The sequence below is a fragment of the Cucumis sativus genome, chromosome 1 (genome assembly GCF_000004075.3).
Source record: "Cucumis sativus cultivar 9930 chromosome 1, Cucumber_9930_V3, whole genome shotgun sequence".
Classification (NCBI taxonomy): Eukaryota; Viridiplantae; Streptophyta; class Magnoliopsida; order Cucurbitales; family Cucurbitaceae; genus Cucumis; species Cucumis sativus.
Genome location: NC_026655.2, coordinates 26,395,586 through 26,416,103, shown reverse-complemented (window position 1 = coordinate 26,416,103; position 20,518 = coordinate 26,395,586). Strand labels below are relative to the sequence as shown.

The 20,518-nt window shown below is 33.5% G+C and overlaps 2 protein-coding genes across 10 annotated transcripts; one reads left to right on the top strand and one right to left on the bottom strand.

Annotated features, from left to right (window-relative positions):
* Window positions 1-203: 203 nt before the first annotated feature.
* On the top strand, window positions 204-3,957 carry LOC101215456. 3 transcript variants are annotated; one of them, XM_011661743.2, is made up of 7 exons: window positions 204-547; window positions 755-1,310; window positions 1,755-1,852; window positions 1,966-1,990; window positions 3,056-3,176; window positions 3,261-3,395; window positions 3,540-3,957. In XM_011661743.2, exons 2-7 carry the CDS (start codon window positions 851-853, stop codon window positions 3,745-3,747), a joined length of 1,047 nt encoding a protein of 348 aa, XP_011660045.1. In that variant the 5' UTR covers window positions 204-547; window positions 755-850; the 3' UTR covers window positions 3,748-3,957. The 3 variants fall into 3 exon arrangements, with proteins under 3 accessions (XP_011660045.1, XP_031739095.1, XP_031739092.1); XM_031883235.1 differs by having other exon boundaries at window positions 214-547; window positions 915-1,310; XM_031883232.1 differs by having other exon boundaries at window positions 214-547; window positions 802-1,310.
* Window positions 3,958-4,841: 884 nt separating this feature from the next.
* On the bottom strand, window positions 4,842-20,240 carry LOC101214976 (alpha-aminoadipic semialdehyde synthase). Of its 7 annotated transcripts, XM_031883226.1 has the most exons (27): window positions 20,223-20,240; window positions 20,022-20,109; window positions 19,799-19,898; window positions 19,091-19,347; window positions 18,917-19,003; window positions 18,610-18,739; window positions 18,017-18,190; window positions 16,655-16,737; window positions 15,258-15,374; window positions 14,462-14,537; window positions 13,688-13,859; window positions 13,391-13,487; window positions 12,908-13,074; window positions 12,193-12,247; window positions 11,962-12,102; window positions 11,085-11,426; window positions 10,800-10,880; window positions 10,568-10,633; window positions 9,071-9,188; window positions 7,896-8,025; window positions 7,584-7,663; window positions 7,142-7,300; window positions 6,578-6,809; window positions 6,376-6,484; window positions 6,100-6,261; window positions 5,945-6,014; window positions 4,842-5,304 (listed from the first exon to the last, which is right to left on the bottom strand). In XM_031883226.1, exons 4-27 carry the CDS (start codon window positions 19,337-19,339, stop codon window positions 5,249-5,251), a joined length of 3,153 nt encoding a protein of 1,050 aa, XP_031739086.1. In that variant the 5' UTR covers window positions 19,340-19,347; window positions 19,799-19,898; window positions 20,022-20,109; window positions 20,223-20,240; the 3' UTR covers window positions 4,842-5,248. The 7 variants fall into 7 exon arrangements, with proteins under 7 accessions (XP_031739086.1, XP_011660040.1, XP_011660041.1 ...); XM_011661738.2 differs by lacking the exon at window positions 20,223-20,240 and having other exon boundaries at window positions 19,794-19,898; window positions 20,022-20,171; XM_011661739.2 differs by lacking the exon at window positions 20,223-20,240 and having other exon boundaries at window positions 20,022-20,171.
* Window positions 20,241-20,518: the final 278 nt, after the last annotated feature.

Here is a 20,518-nt window from a genome sequence, read left to right as displayed (position 1 = left end):
ATGATACAAAATCTATAATAAAATATCGAGGTTGATGAACTAAAACATATTGTATTATCTACTAATATATTAGACAATTTGAAATTTAGATATTGTTAGAATTTAGAAAACATAAACAAACCTTACATTCTTTTTGTATAAATTTATACATTTTATTTTATTTTTATTTTTATTTTTAATTTTTTATATTTGGGATTTCCTTCGTTTTGTTCATGAAAAATGAGATTTCAAATCATTGAGCAGAAAGAACAAAGGATCAAAATCCCCGATTTTTCGAATGGAACTTTCAATAAATTCATCAACTTTTTGGTTGTGGGGACTGAACCCACGCCTTGATTTTGAATTTCTTCAAATTCTATTCCTTTTCCTATTCGGTTTCTTCATTCACCACCTTTTTTTATATAAGGGAAACAATTCACTGTTTCTGCTCAACAATCTCAACCCCGGATTTTTCCGATTTCAGCTTCATTCCCCAATCGGGGTTCTTAGTTTTTGATTGATTATTGTCATTCAACACTTTCTCCAGCTTCATTGCTACTCGATTCAGGTTCGTTTTTACCTTTTGCATATCGAATCATTAGTTATTGTTTTGATTCTTTTGCTTGATTTTGATTGAGCTGTATGTGGATTTCTGCGCGTGATTTCCAGGCTGAGTGATTGTCGTCGTTTAATTTCATTGGTGATTTGTCGTTTATTTTTTTTGTTATAGTTTAAATTGTTAATTATTATTATTATTTTGTTTTTGTTGTTTTAGGGTTTACCATATGTTTCTAATTGTTTATTGTTATTGTGGCGGTGGAGAAATGTGAGATTCGATTCCATTCCATTCGATTCGTCATTGAAGAAATTTATGTTAAATTGTCGACGCTCCTTCAATCAAATACTGTACTATGCTCGATTTCCTTTAATGGCAGCTTACTCCATGACGCAAAATCTTCGATTATCTCATTTTGATATGCAACCGCATCGTGCTCCTCAACAATTGCTATTTGAACGATGTTGTGGATTACCCATTACTGGAGAGCTTGTTCTTCGTGGGTTTTCAGGAAATAGATGCACTGGATTTAGTCTTAAAGCTTGTGCTCAATCTCCCCAAGATAATTACAGTAACGGCTCGTTTGGGTTCAATGCTAAGGGTCCAACACTTGCTCGTCGTCCACAGCTGCTTAACAGTGTTGATAATTTAGTTGATGGAATTGATCGTAGATTTTCTTCTTCTGTTCATGAGGAGCCCAAATGGGGAAATCCTTTAACGTTCCATGAAATATCTTCCAGGGATAAACTTGTTGTTGCTGTTGACATCGATGAGGGTTTGTGCTTTTCTTTCATCTCCTTCCTTGGATTTTGATTTCTTGTTTCTCTGGCTTTCTCTACTGTAGAGCTGTTTCTTCTTCTCCTCCTCCTCCTCCTCCTTCTTCGTCCTCCGAATTCTCTGTTTACAAGTGGGTTTGATGTCATGTGACAGAGAGGAAAAATCCAACTGAAACTTATATAATTACTAAATCCATGGGAACTGTTGACTTAGATTAATTAATTAATATATTTATTCATTGACGACTTAGATAATTAGATTTGAGTAACACTAACATTAGCTAATGACTTTGCATGATCATTCCATGTGCTAGGAATAAAATGGCTACTTATTTCTAGACTGTACTTGATTTGAGATGAAATTTTGGTTTATGCTAATTAACTGTCGCTCATGTTTTGTCTCTTGTACTCTGATCGAATGCTTGTTTCTTTTTGTTGTGTAGTTTTGGGAAACTTTGTCTCGGCTCTTAACAAGTTTGTTGCTGATCGTTATTCTTCAAATCATTCAGTTTCAGAGTATCATGTCTATGAATTCTTCAGGGTATGGTTATGTTTCTTTGTCTTAATTTTTGGGATTTCCTTTTGATTATAGATTGATGTCTGGGAAACATCTAGTTTGCATCAGTTTGACTTAGACTTTCGTTTCTGTTTCAGATATGGAAGTGCTCTCGTGATGAAGGTACAATTTTTTGGGATTGACTTTTAGTCACTTGTCATCTGTATCAAGATGGCTTTTTTTCTTTCTTTTTTTCTTTTTGATAAGAATCAAGATGGCTTTTTAGTTATATATTATTTTTCCTGAGTTGACTCATTGATGGTTGCATGTGGAGATATTTATTCTCTTTTTAAAAATATTTCTTTTTACTATTTCCAAGCTTTGCATGTTGAATGAGTCTGAAATTGTAGGTTTGCTGACACCAGATTTTGTAATAGGAAGCATAATGGTGAAATGGTCGATTTTATGATCTTTTCTTAGTTGAATACTTGATTCCAGCATTTTTATAATGTATTTGAGTATTAAGGCCAGTTTGTGTGCACTTTCTTACTAAGAATTTGTGTGTGTGCGCGTATGTGTTCCAAAATAATATATTGTAATTTGTTCTTGATCTTGAAAGAACATTCATAGGAAAATTACTGATTTTTTTAGTAACAATTTTGAAAGCAAAATGGTTTGGGATCATGTTATCATTATGTTCGAAGTATGAGTGCTCTTTTTTCTAATCTTGTCTATTGAATTTGTGCTTTTAGAAAACACTACAATCTAATGTTTTGAGAAATTGTCTCAAAACATTTTCTCTATTGCGGTCTCTTTGACTGAAGGTATGAAATGAATGATTTGCAGTTCGAAAAGGAATCTGAAACTGTTTAAATGATACACTTTCGAAGGTTGATGGAAATGAATTTTGTTTGTTATGGGGAGCTCAAAGCCTTTTGTTTTTAAGCGATACAAGGGACCCGCCTTGGGGTGCGCCTTGCTCTTTGAAAACAATGGTACGAAGTCTCCCATTGTGTGTTGATGGGAAAGGTTTTTGATCTTATGTTTGTTAGTTAATCTTGGGATCTACAAAATTTCAGCCTCCAAATTGTACACTTCTAATTTTAACGTATTTCCCAGCTGATACTTCTTTTGTAGATTTTCACTTCTTGAGCAAACCTTATAGTCTCTGAAATAAGCTATGTGGTTTTTATGCTTGGAGAACTCAGGATTGATTTATCTTTACGCTCTTGTTTCTCTTCTTTCCAGCCAATATTCGAGTTCATGAGTTCTTCAAGACACCATATTTCAAGACAGGAATCTGGCCTATACCCGGAGCACAGAGCACGCTCCTCAAGTTATCGAGATTTTGTCACCTATCAGTTGTAACGTATGTATAACTACATTGGATCAATTGTATACGGTAGAAGCTGCCTTCCAATAGATGAACTGATCTCATTTGAACTAATTTTAGGTCTCGACAAAATGCAATTAAAGAACACACGCTAGAGTGGATCGAGAAGCACTACCAAGGGCTGTTTCAGGAGATTCACTTTGGAAATCACTTTGCTCTAGATGGAGAATCCAGATCAAAGGCAGAAATATGCAAGTATGGCAACGAATCCTACACATCTATAATTTATTTTCTCATTTAAGCACACGCTGTAATCGAATATTCTGTTTAAGTAAAACAACATTCACTGATGTGTTGGTTTTCAATTTTTTTGGTTGTCATGGACGATCACACCGGCAGGTCCTTTGGAGCAAGTGTGCTAATTGACGACAACCCAAGATACGCAATCGAATGCGCTGAAGCGGGGATTCGAGTTCTACTTTTTGACTATGAGAATTCATATCCATGGTGCAAGACTGAGTGTGGGGATCTGCCTCCTTTGGTAACTAAAGTTCATAATTGGGAAGAAGTAGAGAAACAATTAGCCTCATGTGTTCTTCCCTCTTAGGGTTTAGCAAATAGAAGTTGAATATATATTTTAACAAGTGGCTGCTTTATTTAAAAACATGAAATGTGGGATTTTGGTGGTTGGTGGAGGTTGTAGGAATATTGATGTAATTGTTTATGGGGTTAGCATTAAACCCAACTTTCATTATCCCATAATTTAATTTCCTTAATTTTCTAACAAAATAACATAATCTCTCTCTCATTTTGTCTCGATCAGCTCAAAGTTTATGATTGTTATTATTATTTTGTGTACAAAGCTATTTATTTATAAATATAGTAAAATAGTAACTTATCACATAAATAAACTGTACGGGTGGAGACAAGTAAAATATGATAAATAAGAAATCATTCCTTCTTTTGAGCTAGGACCCAAAGTTATGGAACATATCATTACATACCTTTAAACACTTGGGGAGTGTTTGATGACCCGTAAAGGGTTGAATTTATAATGTAATATAAATGTAATTCATATTTAGATTAAGCAGTTTGAGTGTCTTCTATTATATAAAATTCACGAGGTGGAGAAATCTTTTTATTTATCATTAAGCATGATATGTAAATATATACAACTTATTATTTTTGAAAACCTGAAGTACAGTCGAAGATAAATAAAGAGAATATATAGAAAATGAAAATAGACATTTTCCCCTCAAGTTGGAGTATGGGATCCCCACATGCCCAACTTGCAAAGAGAAGAATCAATGTTTTCTTAATGCCTTCATAAAGATAGTAAGTTGCTCATTAGATGTGTTAATTAAGTATATAGGATTTTGAGCGGATTAGTAATTAAACTATTGTTATTTTTAAAAGTATTTACCAAAATACAGCAGTTTGATTTCATATGGTATTTAACCTTTCCTCTTTGGAATTTTGTTGGTTAAATATATTATGCATCATCATGTGTATTTGAAAATATAATGCATCAATGATAATTTGAAAGATATCGAAAAAGTATACTCAGTTACGGTACAAAGATCTAATGGTTCGAAACTACTGCCCACAGATATTTCTTAAAAGATTGCATATCCTTTAACACTTATTTTTCAAGTTTTTAATGTGAAACACGAGTGCAATAAAAGGAGTCAATCAACTGGATAAGCAAAGTGAAAAGGAGATAATTACTTGCCACTCATTGTTCTTTTTGTGCTAAATTTATATAGAATGTAAAATTCTGCCTCGTCATGAAAATCCACGACTCCAAAACTCCAACCCCATCATAGAAATTCCTCTAAAGCTTTAGTTTGAAGAGATTACATGAAATGAGTTCCAACTACAGAGGACTCTATTAATGGATTTTATCGTTACAATTGCTAGAGATCAAAATTTTCCAATGAGATTCTAGTGTAACGGCCATATATAAATAATTTTTAAGGGTTGTTTTTTGAGTATTAGATAAAGATGATTATAGATTTACATGTTACCATAGTAGAACTTTAGTTATTTATTACTATATCACTTTCCTAGTTGATTGTACCCTTTATTAATGTGGGAAAGAACCAAAGCTAGGATTCAACCTTCTCTGTTAGTTTGAAACCATATGCTTGTAAAAGATCCAAGGCTGCAGCAACACCAAAAGAAAAAAAAAGGAAAAAATAGGTTAGAAAGTTCAATAATTTCTATGAATTGTAAGTTTGATTTAAAGTAATTGAACAAGGAACTTAATTTGGATAATTTGGATACAACCCTTCACCATAGATCGAGTCAGCTCGATTGACAAAAAGCGAATTTCTTAGTCAACTTCATGGGTTGCTGACCTTGACTGGCCCTATTGGCCTTGGAAAATCTCCTATTAAATACTTATTTCGTTTGATAATCATTTGGTTTTTGTACTTTTAGCTTTTGAAGGTTAAGCTTACAAACAAATCTTTCACCTCTAAATTCTTATGAAGTATTTATGCTTTTTAGCAACATTTTAAAATGTCAACTGTGTTTTGAAAATTGAAAAAAAATAGTTTTTAAATACTTGTTTTTATTTTTAGAGTTTGACAAGAATTCTAACTCTATAGTAGAAAGAAGATGGATCAAACTTTTAAAAACCAAATAGTGGGACGTTAGTATTGTGTTATGTTGAAGTTGCATCAACCTAACCATATTTTACATTGTAAAAGACTCAAAATGCTTATTTTCCATGCATTTCATGATTAACGATTTAAGAAATTTAAACCCAAAATATTAGAAAGTGATATGGTAGCTCTAACCTGGAATATAAACTTCAGATTCAATGGGCCTTAAAACACCACGAGTCTTGATTTTGTTTGTCAGTAAAAGCTGCATTGACAAATTGTAGCAACATTAATCAAAGTTGAAGCTTTAATCAAGATTGTGGTACAAAAACAAGTATAGGTCTCATTACCAAAGCTCCAATAGCTGCTGGAATACCAACAGTAAGAGCCATTGCACTGGTGCTCTTTCCATTCTTAGTCGTCCCGAAATCTAGTAACGTGGCCTTGCGACTTTCAGTATGTTGACCATCTGGTGTTGCTACTTGTATTTCATGATGTAGAAGTACCATATCCTGATCATCGTAAGAAATGAACTAAATATTGGTAAATGTGTTGTTATTATACTTTGTGATGAAAAATTCACATAGTAACAAATGAAGATTAACAGGGAAAAGAGAAAAGTGTACCTGCTCATTTTTTGAGTAGGCTAACCTTTCTTCCATTCTGTAACAGGTAACATCAAATGCACTTTGGCAAGATGAAGGAATCTCTGTTGGCTCATGAAATCCTAAGAATCTGATCCATGCAAAGGGTAGATCCATTTTCATTGTTAGCCCCTAATGCAGAAAATAGAATCTGAATAGAAAAGGAATCACAAGAGCTGCGTACATGATTGTTTTGGCTACTCTTACAGCAGTTTCTTGCTCCTTACACAGTCCACTAGAAATAATGCTCTCGCTGATGGCCTTCTCTCCAATCGTGGAGCCACTTGAGACTCCCTTAATTTTGAGAAGCTCAAGCAAGAAATCTCGAAACAGTGGTCTCCCATTCCTAAGAAAGGAATGAACTTCCGTGTCTAGAAATCCAATTCTTGCCAGGGTTCCCATCACTTTGCTAAAACCTATACATATTAACAATAAATGAGTTACAAAAACATAATTTCTGAAGTTGAAAACAAGAAAAACCTAAGTGTGACTTGCTAATAAAGAGCTTATCACACAAAACTAAGTAAAGCTACTGATTGCAACTTTCTCCTCCACTGTCCTCAAAAGCATGGAAAATGTAACAGCTGTTTTTCATATAGACCTGTGTCTCATACTTAACCAGATTTTCTCAAGATTTATGGTTACACTCAGCTTAGCTTTCATAGTTAACCAGATTTCCTCAAGATATGTCAATCTAGGTTTTTAGTCTCTTCAAGAAAACATGTTTAAAAGCTATGAGAGAACATGCCTTCGTAGCGTAGGGTTCCACGAAATATGGTTGATGCCTCCTGCCCAATGCCATATACGTCCCCATAAATTAAGGAATTTCTATTTGGAATGCACTCCAAAGCAAAAGCTGGAAGGTCAGGTAAGCGTAGTCTCACAGCAGAGTCATAAAGATCCTTTCCTGCCAGTTTGAAAAGGTCGAGTAAATTATTTTATCAAGAAGTATTAATAAGAAAAATGTTAGGTTTACTGCTAATATATCTTCTTAACACTATAACTTTGAACAGAATACAAAAAATTTCACGAGTTAGACTGTTAAATATCTAAACTAAAGTATTCAAAGCTCGTAAGTTGTATACTCCATTAACACAAGGCATATTTTCTTGAAAGCAAGAAAATGATAAATACAGTGAGAGTCAACATATGCTCGTTGACTCAATTTTTGCGAAGTGTCGACAGCTTACCTTCAACTTTTACTGTTTTTCCTTCGTATCTGTATGTAGCTGGATTGCTTCCAGCTCGAATAGCCCCAGCAGGATTCCAACTGACATATTTCAAAAAGTAAGATATGTTACTGAAGTTCCATAAGATTTGATGATGCATTGAATAGATATAAAATAAGTGACACTGAGAAATGACCCATTTTCACAACGATTAGTCGTAGAATATTTGGTATTGGAGAGTTTCTTAAAAATATCAACACTGTTTAAAATTTAATTCTGGAAAAATGTCATCAAAGTTCATAATTAATTAGGACAGATCGTTCAAAGAAGTACCTGAATTTATATGCTAATGGATTGTTTGCTGATTCTGGAGACGGAATTCCCCCACAGTATGATATAAAGGACTTCACTATCCTATTTTGGAGATGTGACTCATTGATCATCTTCATTGCTAACATATGATCTGAAGCCCGGTCCATAAAAGCACAAATTGTGAGGGACAAATAAATTTAAAAAAAAAGTTACATAAAAATATTATCTCATATCACGAAGTCAAAGGCCTTTAAGAAATTAATAAATCTGCTACTCATTTTGCAGCTCTGCCCCACTGATTTTTTTAAACTTGTGGACTACTGACATAGTGAACTACAGAATAGAAGTCTTTTTCTATCTTAGTAGTCTGCCTACTTAATTTTACACAAACTATGATTCAGATGTGATTTTATCAGAGACATATCCCTTTCCACGCTTCACCTTTTGAAAAGTCAACACTTGCATGGTTTTTCTGGTCTTTCTTTAAAAAAAAGAAGAAAAAGAAAAAAAGAGGGGTTTCGTTTTAAAAAAAAAACTAGTACCCAGCTTACGCAATAACTGATTTAGACTAGATGTTTCTTTTCTTTTTTATCTTCTCTAATCTGCATTATGAAGTTCTACTTATAAAAATTATAGTTAATTAACAGATGCATGCTGATTACATCATCATGTGTATCAAGTAGAGAAGTTTACATATCAAAGAAATTTAATGCAATAAGAAAAGATTAATGAAGAAGGTATACAAGTAATGTAATAAGCAATTTGAATGAAAGTTAATTTTCTTGGAAATCCATTTTCCACGGTTCTTTGTAGGACAAATAGTATTGTTATTGGAGGGCCTCCACATTAAAGTCTAAGAGATGTTACTCTTTGGAAGGTAGAAGTCAAGAGCTGCTGCAAAAGTAAGCATGGTTGTCAGGGATGTATTGTTATCTATGTTTAATGATTCATATGCCGCAGAATCTTCTATAACCAAATGTTAAAGGGTACATGAAAGAAAATTGTCAGTCAATGAAAGAAGAATGATATTGTACCAGAATTCTATCTACTCTAACTGTTCTATAACCATAGAAGTATGTAATTTTAAAATCTAGATTAGCCAGCAAAACTTAGTCCAATTCCAAAGATTACATGGCGAGGCCATGTTTCAATAGCATTGGCCGTTAAGATAATCTAGAAGAAAAGGTTTAGACTACCTATTCCAGGATCCAGACCCATCTCCCCAAGAATTGTTATACCAGCATTCCTTGCCTTTTCATCGAGCAATGTCATGGTATCATTAATGTAGCTAGCAGTGACTAGATGCTTCCTAAGCTGCAAACAAAAGAAATTATGTCTAAATTAGAATACAGAAAAAAAAAAAAAGAAAAAAAAGAGTACAATGAATAGTTTCTTCATGTCTAAGATCAGAAACAAAAGCACAATTCTTCCTTATAAGACAAGATCAAATTTAAAGTTAAATAATAACAACTAGCAATTATCCTTACAAATAGAACTCTCTTGACATTTTACCCAATATTCAGATTCTTGGACTCTGAAGCACGAGAAAACAGCATAGATAGCCAATTACAGTTGATGTGATTGTGAACTCTCTCCTTCCTCACCCTAAAACCCAAAAACCTCTATCCATCTCAAAAACACCAATCATTACAAAATAAAATGAGTTGAAGAGAAGGATTGTTTGCCTGAATGACTGATGTAGTAGGAATAGGGTATTGGTATTATGGTAAAATCCTAAAATTTATTAGGATTAGGATTAGGAATAATTTCTTTGATTTATTAGGATTAGAATTAGTTTCTTTTATTATTTAGCATTAGGATTAAGTTTTTTTTATTAATTAGGATTAGGATTAGTTTCTTTTATTAATTAGGATTAAGATTAGTTTAATTTTGCTATAAATACTTCTTGTATTCACAACTCCAAAATATTAATAAAATTCTCTCATTTGAGTTACACTAGTGACACTATTCATTTTAAAAAAAAAAAAAAAAAAAAGAACCTCAGGCTTTCCATTGATTAAATAGAGAGGTTAGAAAATCCCAGACAATTCCACACCCAAATCCCCCACTTACAATTGAAGCATTTAATCCATGACCCTTAATCCAACAATTGTTGTCGTATGCATTACACTTTCTAGTAGTTTCTTGTAACATAAACTCTCCCTTCCTTGGGTTCAACTCCCTACTGCCAATGATCCTTGTAAAGGATATACTCTTTCCTTATTGATGTCTTGCACAAACATTTTTAAATAATTTTATTTTTTCTAATTTCATGTGGTGCAAACTTCAAAAGTACAAAAATCTGAACTTATTATCCACAAAAAGATTGAAACATCTTTGAATTTCTTAAATTACGTAAAAAAAACAAAATAATAAAATAAATATTCAAAGAAAAAAAATCTAGGTTGACATTTTTACATAATTTAATTCCTTAACTTCATCAAACATTGTCATGTATAGCTTAACTGATTAAGACATATATTATCGGTCAAAAGATGACAAGTTCAAATCCCCCCACCCACATGATATTGTTGAACTCAACCTTCTTCTCCAATGCTCATCAAATATAATAAACTCAAAGATATGAGCTGAAAACTATATCATTTAACGCTATGTAGCAAAAAAAAGGTTCCTGGATGAAAAGAAAGAAGTATATTATATAAAAAATCATATGCTTTAACACTATATAGTACCTCAATACATGCATTTGCTACAGTAAGATGGCAACTTGGTGGAAGCAGACTTATAACAACTTCAACCTGAAAACGAGTCAGACAAACAAAAACTGATGAATGGCAAGTTGCTGCAACTCACTGCTTATAGCATAAATCAACATGTATGCATTTTTTATTTTTTATTTTTTATTCGTTGAAAATATTTCTCACGGTAAAGCATATTTTTAAGAGAAAATGTGAAAGTGCGTACCTGTGAGATATACATAAAAAGTTTCTCAGAATCCGAAATATCAAGCTGAACTGCTGTTGCATTAGCGATGCCTTCAGTTATCTAGAATAGTATTCAAAGACAGATCAAATGCACGTAAGCTAAATTGTATGATATGCATGAAATGAACAGTGCCCTATCAAAGTAGGGGAGCGTGCACATTTTTCACAAAGCCCATTTGTCCGATCCTGTTACTCTTACCATGCAGTGTCAAGCCATAATATTCTAGTAGTAACATTGGTTAAATGCAATTATAGAAGTTTTTACCTCTTTTGCATCCTTTAGGTAGAGAGAAGCAACGATTACTTCAATATCATTCCAGTCTTCAGCATACTGTTCAAGAAAAGTTCGCCAGAACTGACAACATGAATTCCCACTTGATGCTAGGAGGTCAACAGCTGGATAACAAACCCGGCCAGCTCCAAGAAGTAGAACAGCAGTCTTCCTTTTTACATCTTCACTTTTAAAGCCACTCTCTTGAATCTTACCAACCTTAAGAAAAATCTTGTTTGTCTCATTATTTACGAGATCAAGATTTTCTTGTGGATTAGCCATCCGACTTAGAGACTGAATGATATTATCCAAAATCACTACATCATCAGCACCAATCTGCCAAAAGTAGGATGATCACTTAAGGAAACATGAATCAAATTAACGTCTGCATAGGCATGGAGGAAACTTATCCAACTGATTACAGTTCCAAAGGGGAAAAATGGTTTATCAGACTGGAAGATCACACAAAATAATAAATTTGAATGGCAAACGAGGGCTTTAAGAGTAAGAATACAAATTGATGAATAAATTGCAATTGTATACTTTCAAAACAATGTTTTTTCCCTGAGCACCTGAAAAAAACATTAAGAACTACTAACAGAGACACCAATATAATCCAAATGCAGCATATCCTGGATCTTTAATTGATACATACTTTACAAGAATTTGATTCCAGCAAGTATAAACCCCTTTTTATCGAAATAAGGAGAAAACATCCAGTTCAATTCAATCAAAGAACTCTAAGAAATGAGATACAGTTAGTTAAAAAAAAAAGAGATACAGGCATTAGTACTGCTTGACCTCAAATGAGGATTTCGAAAGGAAAAAAAATTAAATATGACACACTAAACTGGGTTGGGAGCCTGCTTACTTCAAGGTCTGAGTGTGACATAGCATTTGCATTTTGGCCCACTTGACAGTGAACCAAGTGAAATGAGCCACCAGCTGATTCAATAATATCTAAGGCCTCATTTATTAGAAATTGATCAAACAAATGGCCACTCAGAGACACCTAGAAGAACAAATAAAGTTAGAATTTAAATTTGTGGGTTATGGGCAAACCTGAGAAACAATATCTAATATACACTCTTCAGCAACCTACCTGTATATTGAACATTTTGTTGGAGTGGCCATTGGCAATATCCACAGAAGATTCTCTGAAGGTTAAGAATAATAGTGATGTAACTCAAATGAGAGAATTTTATTAATGTTTTCAAGTTGTGAATACAAGAAGACAACTACACTACTTATAGCAAAAGCAAACTAATCCTAATCCTTATCCTAATTAATAAATGAAACTTAGCAGAAGTCAACTAATCCTACCTAATCCTAAATAATAAAAGAAACTTAATCCTAATCCTAAATAATAAAAGAAACTAATTCTAATCCTAATAAATCAAATAAACTAATCCTAATCCTAATCATAATAAATTAAGGATTTGACCACAATACCCGAGTTCTACATCAAATAGTTTCAGTTATTAAAGGAAAGGATAAAGCATAGCATTAGCCATTAAAACATGATCTTAAAAAGTAGTTATACGTTAGTAGCCAAGTACAATCTTTAGATGCCTATGTAAAAGGGAAAACAAGCGCTCAAGATGCACTGTTATACTTATATGTCAAATGCCTTCTCAGGCTCTTGGACAATTTTTCTAGACATGTGTATGGTCAAGTTCATTAAATACTGAGTTTCAACATCAACTTCAAGAGAATCCACATGGTCATCTAGGAACCACACAACTATAGAGTGAACTGAAGATGAGCACACACAAAACTCAAAATGAAATAGCAAGGTGGTGAATACAGAAGCATACTCAGATTCAGACTTCCGCATACGTGGAATATACTCAAACAAGGAGGTTAGTGCCCCTCTATGAGCTATACAGGCTCTCCTCAAATGCATGGGTAACTCTAAAATGTCAACCACAGAGGCAAGACTGCCAACAAATGTCGATAGGATGTCTCCAAAATGCTGGGAGGCCTTTCAAAAATAAAAGAAATTGTTAAACAAAGAGTATTAAAAATTCATAAAAAAAGTAAAATATCCCTCTTTGCAGTCACATACTATGTATGTTAAAATCTAAAAGTTGAGTTAAAATGGTATAACTCTTGGGGGATAGGAGGAGAGGGTGAGGGGGAGCACATTATGATATTTGTTACAGACACTAAAAGTAGTTTATCAATTAAATTAAGTATTCATGTTTTACTTCCCCCCACCCTCCAACCCCACCACAAAAAAAACAAAAACAAAAAACTCAATGGAATAAATACCCAGAAAAGAGAAATGTTCCATTCACCTCTTTGGCAAACTCTGTTGGAAGAATGTCAACAGCTGAACATATCACACCATTGCCTTCCAAATCATGGTGGTACAAATCACTAATATGATCATATCTGAAAGGTGCACATTTTTTTACACGTTCAAGCACATAAAACGATGACGCTGAAGTATCCACAACAGAAAGCCAACCAAATTTCTAGGACCCTCAAGCAATATGGAATTTATTAAATAAAATTAACGATAACAATAAGAGGGGATAGAGAGGGAGTGATTGTCTAAAGACTCTGCATCCATGGATAATAATCTTAGGTACCGGAAGAAAGGAGAGTCAATTGACGTTGTCTGATTAATGAATTCTATTGAACCCCCTACATCACAAGTTATATCTGAAATTCCAACAAGAGGGCATCCACTTCTCATTAGATCTTGAAACTGCACGGTGGTCAGCAACCGTGGAAATCTTCCCTCCCAGTACATGCAATTTACTACAAAACAGCGAAGAAATTGGCAAAATGTAGCAAGATAAGTATGCGCTGTTGTATCCAACCAACAGAAACCTGCCTCATTCCAGTACAAGCATCCAGTAATGAAGCATTATATAATTGTTCACTGAAAGTTTATTTTCATTATATAAGTGAGAATATTTGCATCATATAACGTCAAATTTTATACCTAGGGCTGCACAATGAATGGACGACCTACACTTGATATGGGAATAATAAAATCACATGCATACATGCCTGGGCACATACACATATTCAAACAAACGCCACATCAAGACTAGAAATATTATAGGACAAAAGAAATGAAAGATGTTGCCCGCAAATGCAAATGCAAATGCAAAATGCACCCCTTTCAATTTCAGTTAAGCAGCAGGCTTGTAGCTACGAAATAACCGATCGTCTCTTGAATAAAGATTAATAGTGAATGGTTATATATTCAAGTAAGATCCAGAAAGCTGGAAAAGAAAGTAAAAAATGAGAAAAGGTAAAGATATCTGACTTCCACTATGACAGTTAAAACAAAAAGATGTGAGTAAATGTGTCTCAGTTGAAGTTAACAAGGAAATAAGGAAAAGAAAGCATACCAATAACAGAAGCATACGGAGCTATCTTTTCATGGAATATAGGTCTATATTGGTCTGGATGAGCATAGTAATCAACCTGAAAAACAAGATAAGAACTGAAATTTAGGTTCATTTTCTCCCACAAAACCCCATACAAAGAAAAAGGCATGCAAAGACATTGAAACACTCAATTGTAGACAAGGGACTTTGTAGGAAACCCGAATGTTCACAAATGAACTTAGATACAGGAAGTAAGAACTTAAAGCAATGTAGTCATCTGGGGAAAGGACATGCCAAAAGGCTTTAAATGGCAATATATCATGAGACTACATAAAACCCGTAAGAATTAATTTTCCACAACTGAAAGTAGATTCATGGCATAAAACTTCTCACTTTGCATCTTTCTGATTCAAACAGAGGTATTTTGATAATACCACAGCATCAGAGCCTATAACTACAACAAGTGTAACAGATGTATCATTGGGGAGTCATATCATATCATGAATAACTTTCACAAACCGATTCCATATTTTCTTTATTATACCACACTTATGTTCTAATGTTTGAAGAATGATGTGGCTGTATCCCTGTGGTTTCTACATAGTATGTACACGATTTTTGTGTTGCAAATTTGTCCGGAAACTACATGACCCTTCTTTGATCAATCCATCCACTTTCTAATCAATTGATTTTACCATGCAAAAGCGACTGATATTTTGTATATTTTATATTTTGAAAAGAAAATAGTAAAATTTCAAGATCCAAAATCCCAATCACAAATTGACTCAAGCAAAAGAAAAGGTGAACAAAAACTTACTCTATCATATTTTTTTGTGGAATCTTTGTGCTCAACCATGTGTTGGCAACTCACAACACAACCAAATACTTGGAAGACCCTCTTTTTTGTTGCTCCATGTTGGCAAAGTTCCACATTCTAAGAACAGCAGGAGAAAAACTGTTGAGCATTAAGTATTTAAAAGTAGCTCAAAAAAAATAAATCATCCTCCAGATAGAACAAGAACGTGTTAAAGTGCTAGTGAGTTTGAAGAAGCATTGCTTGAACATTGTGTGACATTGAAAATTTCTTTAGCATGGAATACAGTGCAATAAACCACAAGTCAGTTTGAATCTTGCTTGATTCAAATTATCCCTGAATGTGTCACTGCCAAAGGTGAAATGATCAACGTCCTTAAAATGAAGAGGACAATGATGATAGATATTTTCTAAGAAAATCAAAGTTCCAATGATGAATATTTTTCGATAAAATTATAAAAACATTAAAAACACTACATGCTAATTTTACCAATCAGTGTATTAAAGTCAATATCAGAAAATAAGCATCTATGTAGCAGAAGGTATATGATGTTTAACATAATAGAGAGCATCTAACGTCATGAACGAATAGCCACAAAGACTGAAACAAATCTGAATTCATAGAGGAGATTATAGACATATTATGTACATGGAAAAGTTGTAGATTTCAATTCCTTATTTTTCATTTTGCAACCAATATGTCAAAATAGCCAATGACATAATAATGAAAAGTAAAGCTAGGCCATTTACTCCAATTATCAAAAAAATTATAGTAAGTAATTATGATCAATTAAAATTCTTAAATATTTGATGTTCAATTCTTTAAGACACTAAAAATAAGGTGTTGTCGTCCTAAGAAATTCAAATTTCACATTTTTTTCAATGATTTATGTAACTTCAATTTTAAGTAGCTTAAGGTTTCTAAGAACTACAAATGCGTGTCAAACAAATAGATGACAAGTCTTTTTAAAACTGATTTCAATTTTATTTAAGAATTTATTCATTGTATCTATTTCTCATGGGGGTAAAATTTGTGAGGGAAAAATTATATAGATACTAGACAATGAAGCAACAAGCATGGGGAAGAGTGAAGACAAGTAAAGAAAGGAAAGAACTGTGAATTATGGATTTTTAAGAAAAGTTATAATACATTATCAAGTCACAGCATTCCCCAGTTCCATTAAAGAAAAGTCAACATGTTGGGTAACCAATGTTTCTAATAGGCATATGACTGAGGAGGAGAACCCATAATACTGCCAACACCTTCATCTAATGATGCTGGCTTACCTATCACCAACTTTGAATTTTCAACTTGCTTGACAACAATCAATTGGTTCAATGACAGACAACTATGTTAAATTATTTGTGAATAGGATATATGAAGGGGTACCTGGAACCCACCTTCCCACAAATTTCTGGAAGTTTACTCGGGTCCACAAAAGTGTGAGGAAGAAGCTTGAAAATTTCTTGTGCTCCATGAGAAACTGCACAGGAATCAAAGGGAGATCAAATTCGTGGAGGATGTATGCGAACCAATGCAACGGTCACTATCTTTATAACATAATTGATACATGAAAAACTTGAAAGTCAATCAACTGTGATTCAGTAATTCAAAAAACATATAGAGGACTTATTCAAGCCAATGTAACGGTCACTTTCTTTATGAGATAATTGCATGAGAAACTTGAAAGTTGATCTGTCAGTAATTCAATAGTTTGAAAACAAATGTATTTGCATATTAGGATATTGCTTTTCTTTTTGGAGTTCACATCAGTCGATAGTATATGCCAAAACTAATTGACCTATTTTCAGGTTGTCCATATAAGGTAATTTCATTGAAGCACAAGTTTACAACTTCCCAAAAAAGCTGTAACAAACTTTTTGGGATCTGTCTTCTTTCAGTCTGTTGCTCTTTTTAACTTCTTTGGTATGTAAGATCACAAGGTTATTCTTATAAAGCTAATTGAGTATAGCTTAGTGGATGAGGCATCAATTACTAGCCCAAAGGTCAATTATTTGATTCTCCACAAACAAACAAACAAAAAAGTTCTTTGATTGGAAAAGTGTCTTAAAATATTAAAATGGATTATAAAATACACCAAAGTTAGCTTCTTTGATTGGAAAATTGTATTAAAATCAAAATAGTTAAGGTGCCTGGGTAATGGTAATCCCATTATTTAATGTGAATATATCAGGTGTATTGGCTGTGGCTAGGGAGATATTCTCGTAAGTCTACTTCGTTTTGTTTGTATCAGTCAGTGAAAAGGGGGTTTTATAAAATGGATAAAATTTTAACATGGCGAAGTTTAATTCCTGTGGTTGATTTTGAGGTAGTTCAATTCTCAACGTTTGCAGGAGGTGGGATATTCTTCATGTGGGCAGTGTCAGCCCTTCCTCTGGTTTTGGGTGAAAATGAAGGTTTGTATATCATATGATGAAAAAGCATAGTGATAAATTATCTAGAAACGAATTTTATTTCTCACTTTTTGTTTAACCAAAACTATAAAAATTTAAATTTTGGAACCATTCTTATATCTTAGTACTCTAAATGCTTGATTTTCTAATATTTTTATTTTTCTCAAAACGTTTTATGAATTAATACAATTTCTATTTCTATAACCAAAAAAATCAACCAATATGAATAGTCGTGCATAAAAGTTTGGGTTGGGATTATAGGGAGAAAACAATCATGAGCAGCTTGTGGATTTGTAGCTCTAAATACTATGAATTTTGAAAAGGTCAATCAATTAAAATATATAATACCATTTCCTGAACCAGTAAACACAATGACCAATGGACAAATCTCCGGTGGCAAGCCCTGTGTTGCAATCTCCTCACCCACAGATATCACTGCAGCCTTTGCAGCAGCCAGGGATGTATACATGTATGACATACCCAGCGACAGGAAAGGAGTGGAAATTCCAAGGCTCAAATATCCTGCACAGATAACCATTTTTTGGGATATTATCATTATTTATTATAACAGAGCATTCAACTGTCTCCATGTTTTGCATGTAAAAGGGAAAAAATCAAACTCAATTTAAAAGATTTGAAGTGGGCAAGAAGAAGACATAAAATGCAGAAACAAATTGAGTTTTGGTTGATGACCACTCTAATACAGAATCAAATTATTGAAGAGAATTTGAAGCATAGATAGATTCTTGTGGTTTCTATAAGACAAATTTCACTGATAACAAAGCCTAGATATATGAATTAAGTTAAATTTATTGGCTCGGCCTACTCAAAATCACAAACCCCCTCCCCTCTTCACCCCTAAGTATATTTCAATTGAATTGACTAGACAGGAAAATATCACAAATCAAACGTTAAAAAAGTATTCCAGAAATGAAGCATACTCTGTCCTAATCCATGCAAAATGTCTATAAATCCAGCTCTGCCAGCAAATTTTCCAAATGCAAGTAACCTTTTTCCGTGATCTCCAACTATAAGCTCGTAATCATATAATGATGCCTTTTCTGTTAATATCTGAATGCCAAATAGAAGATTAGAAGAAAACTATTTATCGAAAGGAATGCACAGTTGTCAAGTAAAAATCCAACAACTATTTGTCGAAAGGAATGCACAGTTGTCAAGTAAAAATCCAACAACTATTTGTCGAAAGGAATGCATAGTTGTCAAGTAAAAATCCAACAGGTGTGGTACCTTATCTAGTAAAGGCATGTTTTCCTTTTGCGCTTTGTGAGTGTGGGAGAAGAAGCCATATGCTCTGTCAGGAAGAATCATCTCCAGCTGCCAAAAAAACCTGAATCAATCATCTGTTCTTCGAAATATAAATCAACAAAATGGGCAAAGGTAAATAAAATGAACTTATCACACCTTGGGTTGTTTGACACCCAGAATGAGACCGCATTCCGATAAATCCTCTGAAATTTCACAGCCTACATCCTCGTATTGTGCATCATGATAGATGCGTTTGGTTGATGGCTGAATAATTATACGAGATATTCCAGTTTTCTGCTTTCCTCCATGCAGAAGTCGAGCACAGTGTTCCGGTGCTAGAGGCACCCTTCTTTCCCACTTGTTACAAGACTCAGATAGAATCCCAACAACTCCGTTCCCGAGCATGGCATCAACTACAGTAGGCATAATCAAACAACAATCATCACTTTCATATACATTCCACCAATACTAATGAACTGCTACCAAGTAAAGCTCAAAAATAGCAGCTTATCAAAAACCTCATAAATTCCTTTTCATCTTCTTTATCAAGATTCTCTTACAATTAATGCCATTGCACGTTTAAATTTACTTTGCAATACTTTACCAAAAGTCATTTTCATTCCGATTCAAAAGTATGCACAACATTCAACACGCTATCTTCCACATGCACTCCCCCCTTCAAACACATATACATGCATAGCAACCGGACCACTTTTTCCCACAATTAAGCAAACGAAAAACAAAACTCCTGAAAACTTAATAAACGATTCGTCTCCTACTCCACTTTATCCTCGAAAAATAAAAAAAACGTACAAAAAGAGGAGAAAGAAAAATACAAACAAACACAAACACAGCTCACATTACCAAATGAGTAAAATCAATCGTATCCTATCCACAGCGCAAAACTCGAAGCACCGAAATCAACAAATCCAGATCAGATTTTCGCGTTTGAATCTCTAAAGAGCTGTACAGTAAATAATCAGAACCGCATCGCATAGAGAAAACCACATGAAACGAAACGAAACGAAACGAAACGAAATGAAATGAATATTCAATAATGCTGAGTGAAGAGATTTCAGAAACTGACGAGAGATAAGGCTTCGTGATGAGACAAATGCGTTGGGAGAAGATTACTTGCAGTGCACGGATGTTTCAATCGCTTGTGGATGCGTCCGCTATGGAAGAAAAAGAAGAGTTTTGCGACTTTGATTTCTTTTTGTGTATGAACAATGAAGATGTGATTAATTTAAAAGAAATAAGAAATAATTAGGTGGCTATGCACACGTACGATTCAAATTTGCCACGTGTCAGATTATCTTGAAGCTCCATAGTGCTATGATCTACTTACCGTTTTCCACGTAAGCAAAACACAGAGAATGGTTCCCTAATGGCTAATATAAATATATATATATGATTAAAATATGTTTTGGTTTTTCAATATTTAAAGTTAGTGTTCGTGCCATAAAATTATTTTTAATTTCAATAAATCTTAAGTTTATCCTTTTTCATTTAAAAAGTTTAATAATAATTTGCAAGTGATAAAATACAATATTCGAAAAAACGATAATTAACGACAAAAAGTTT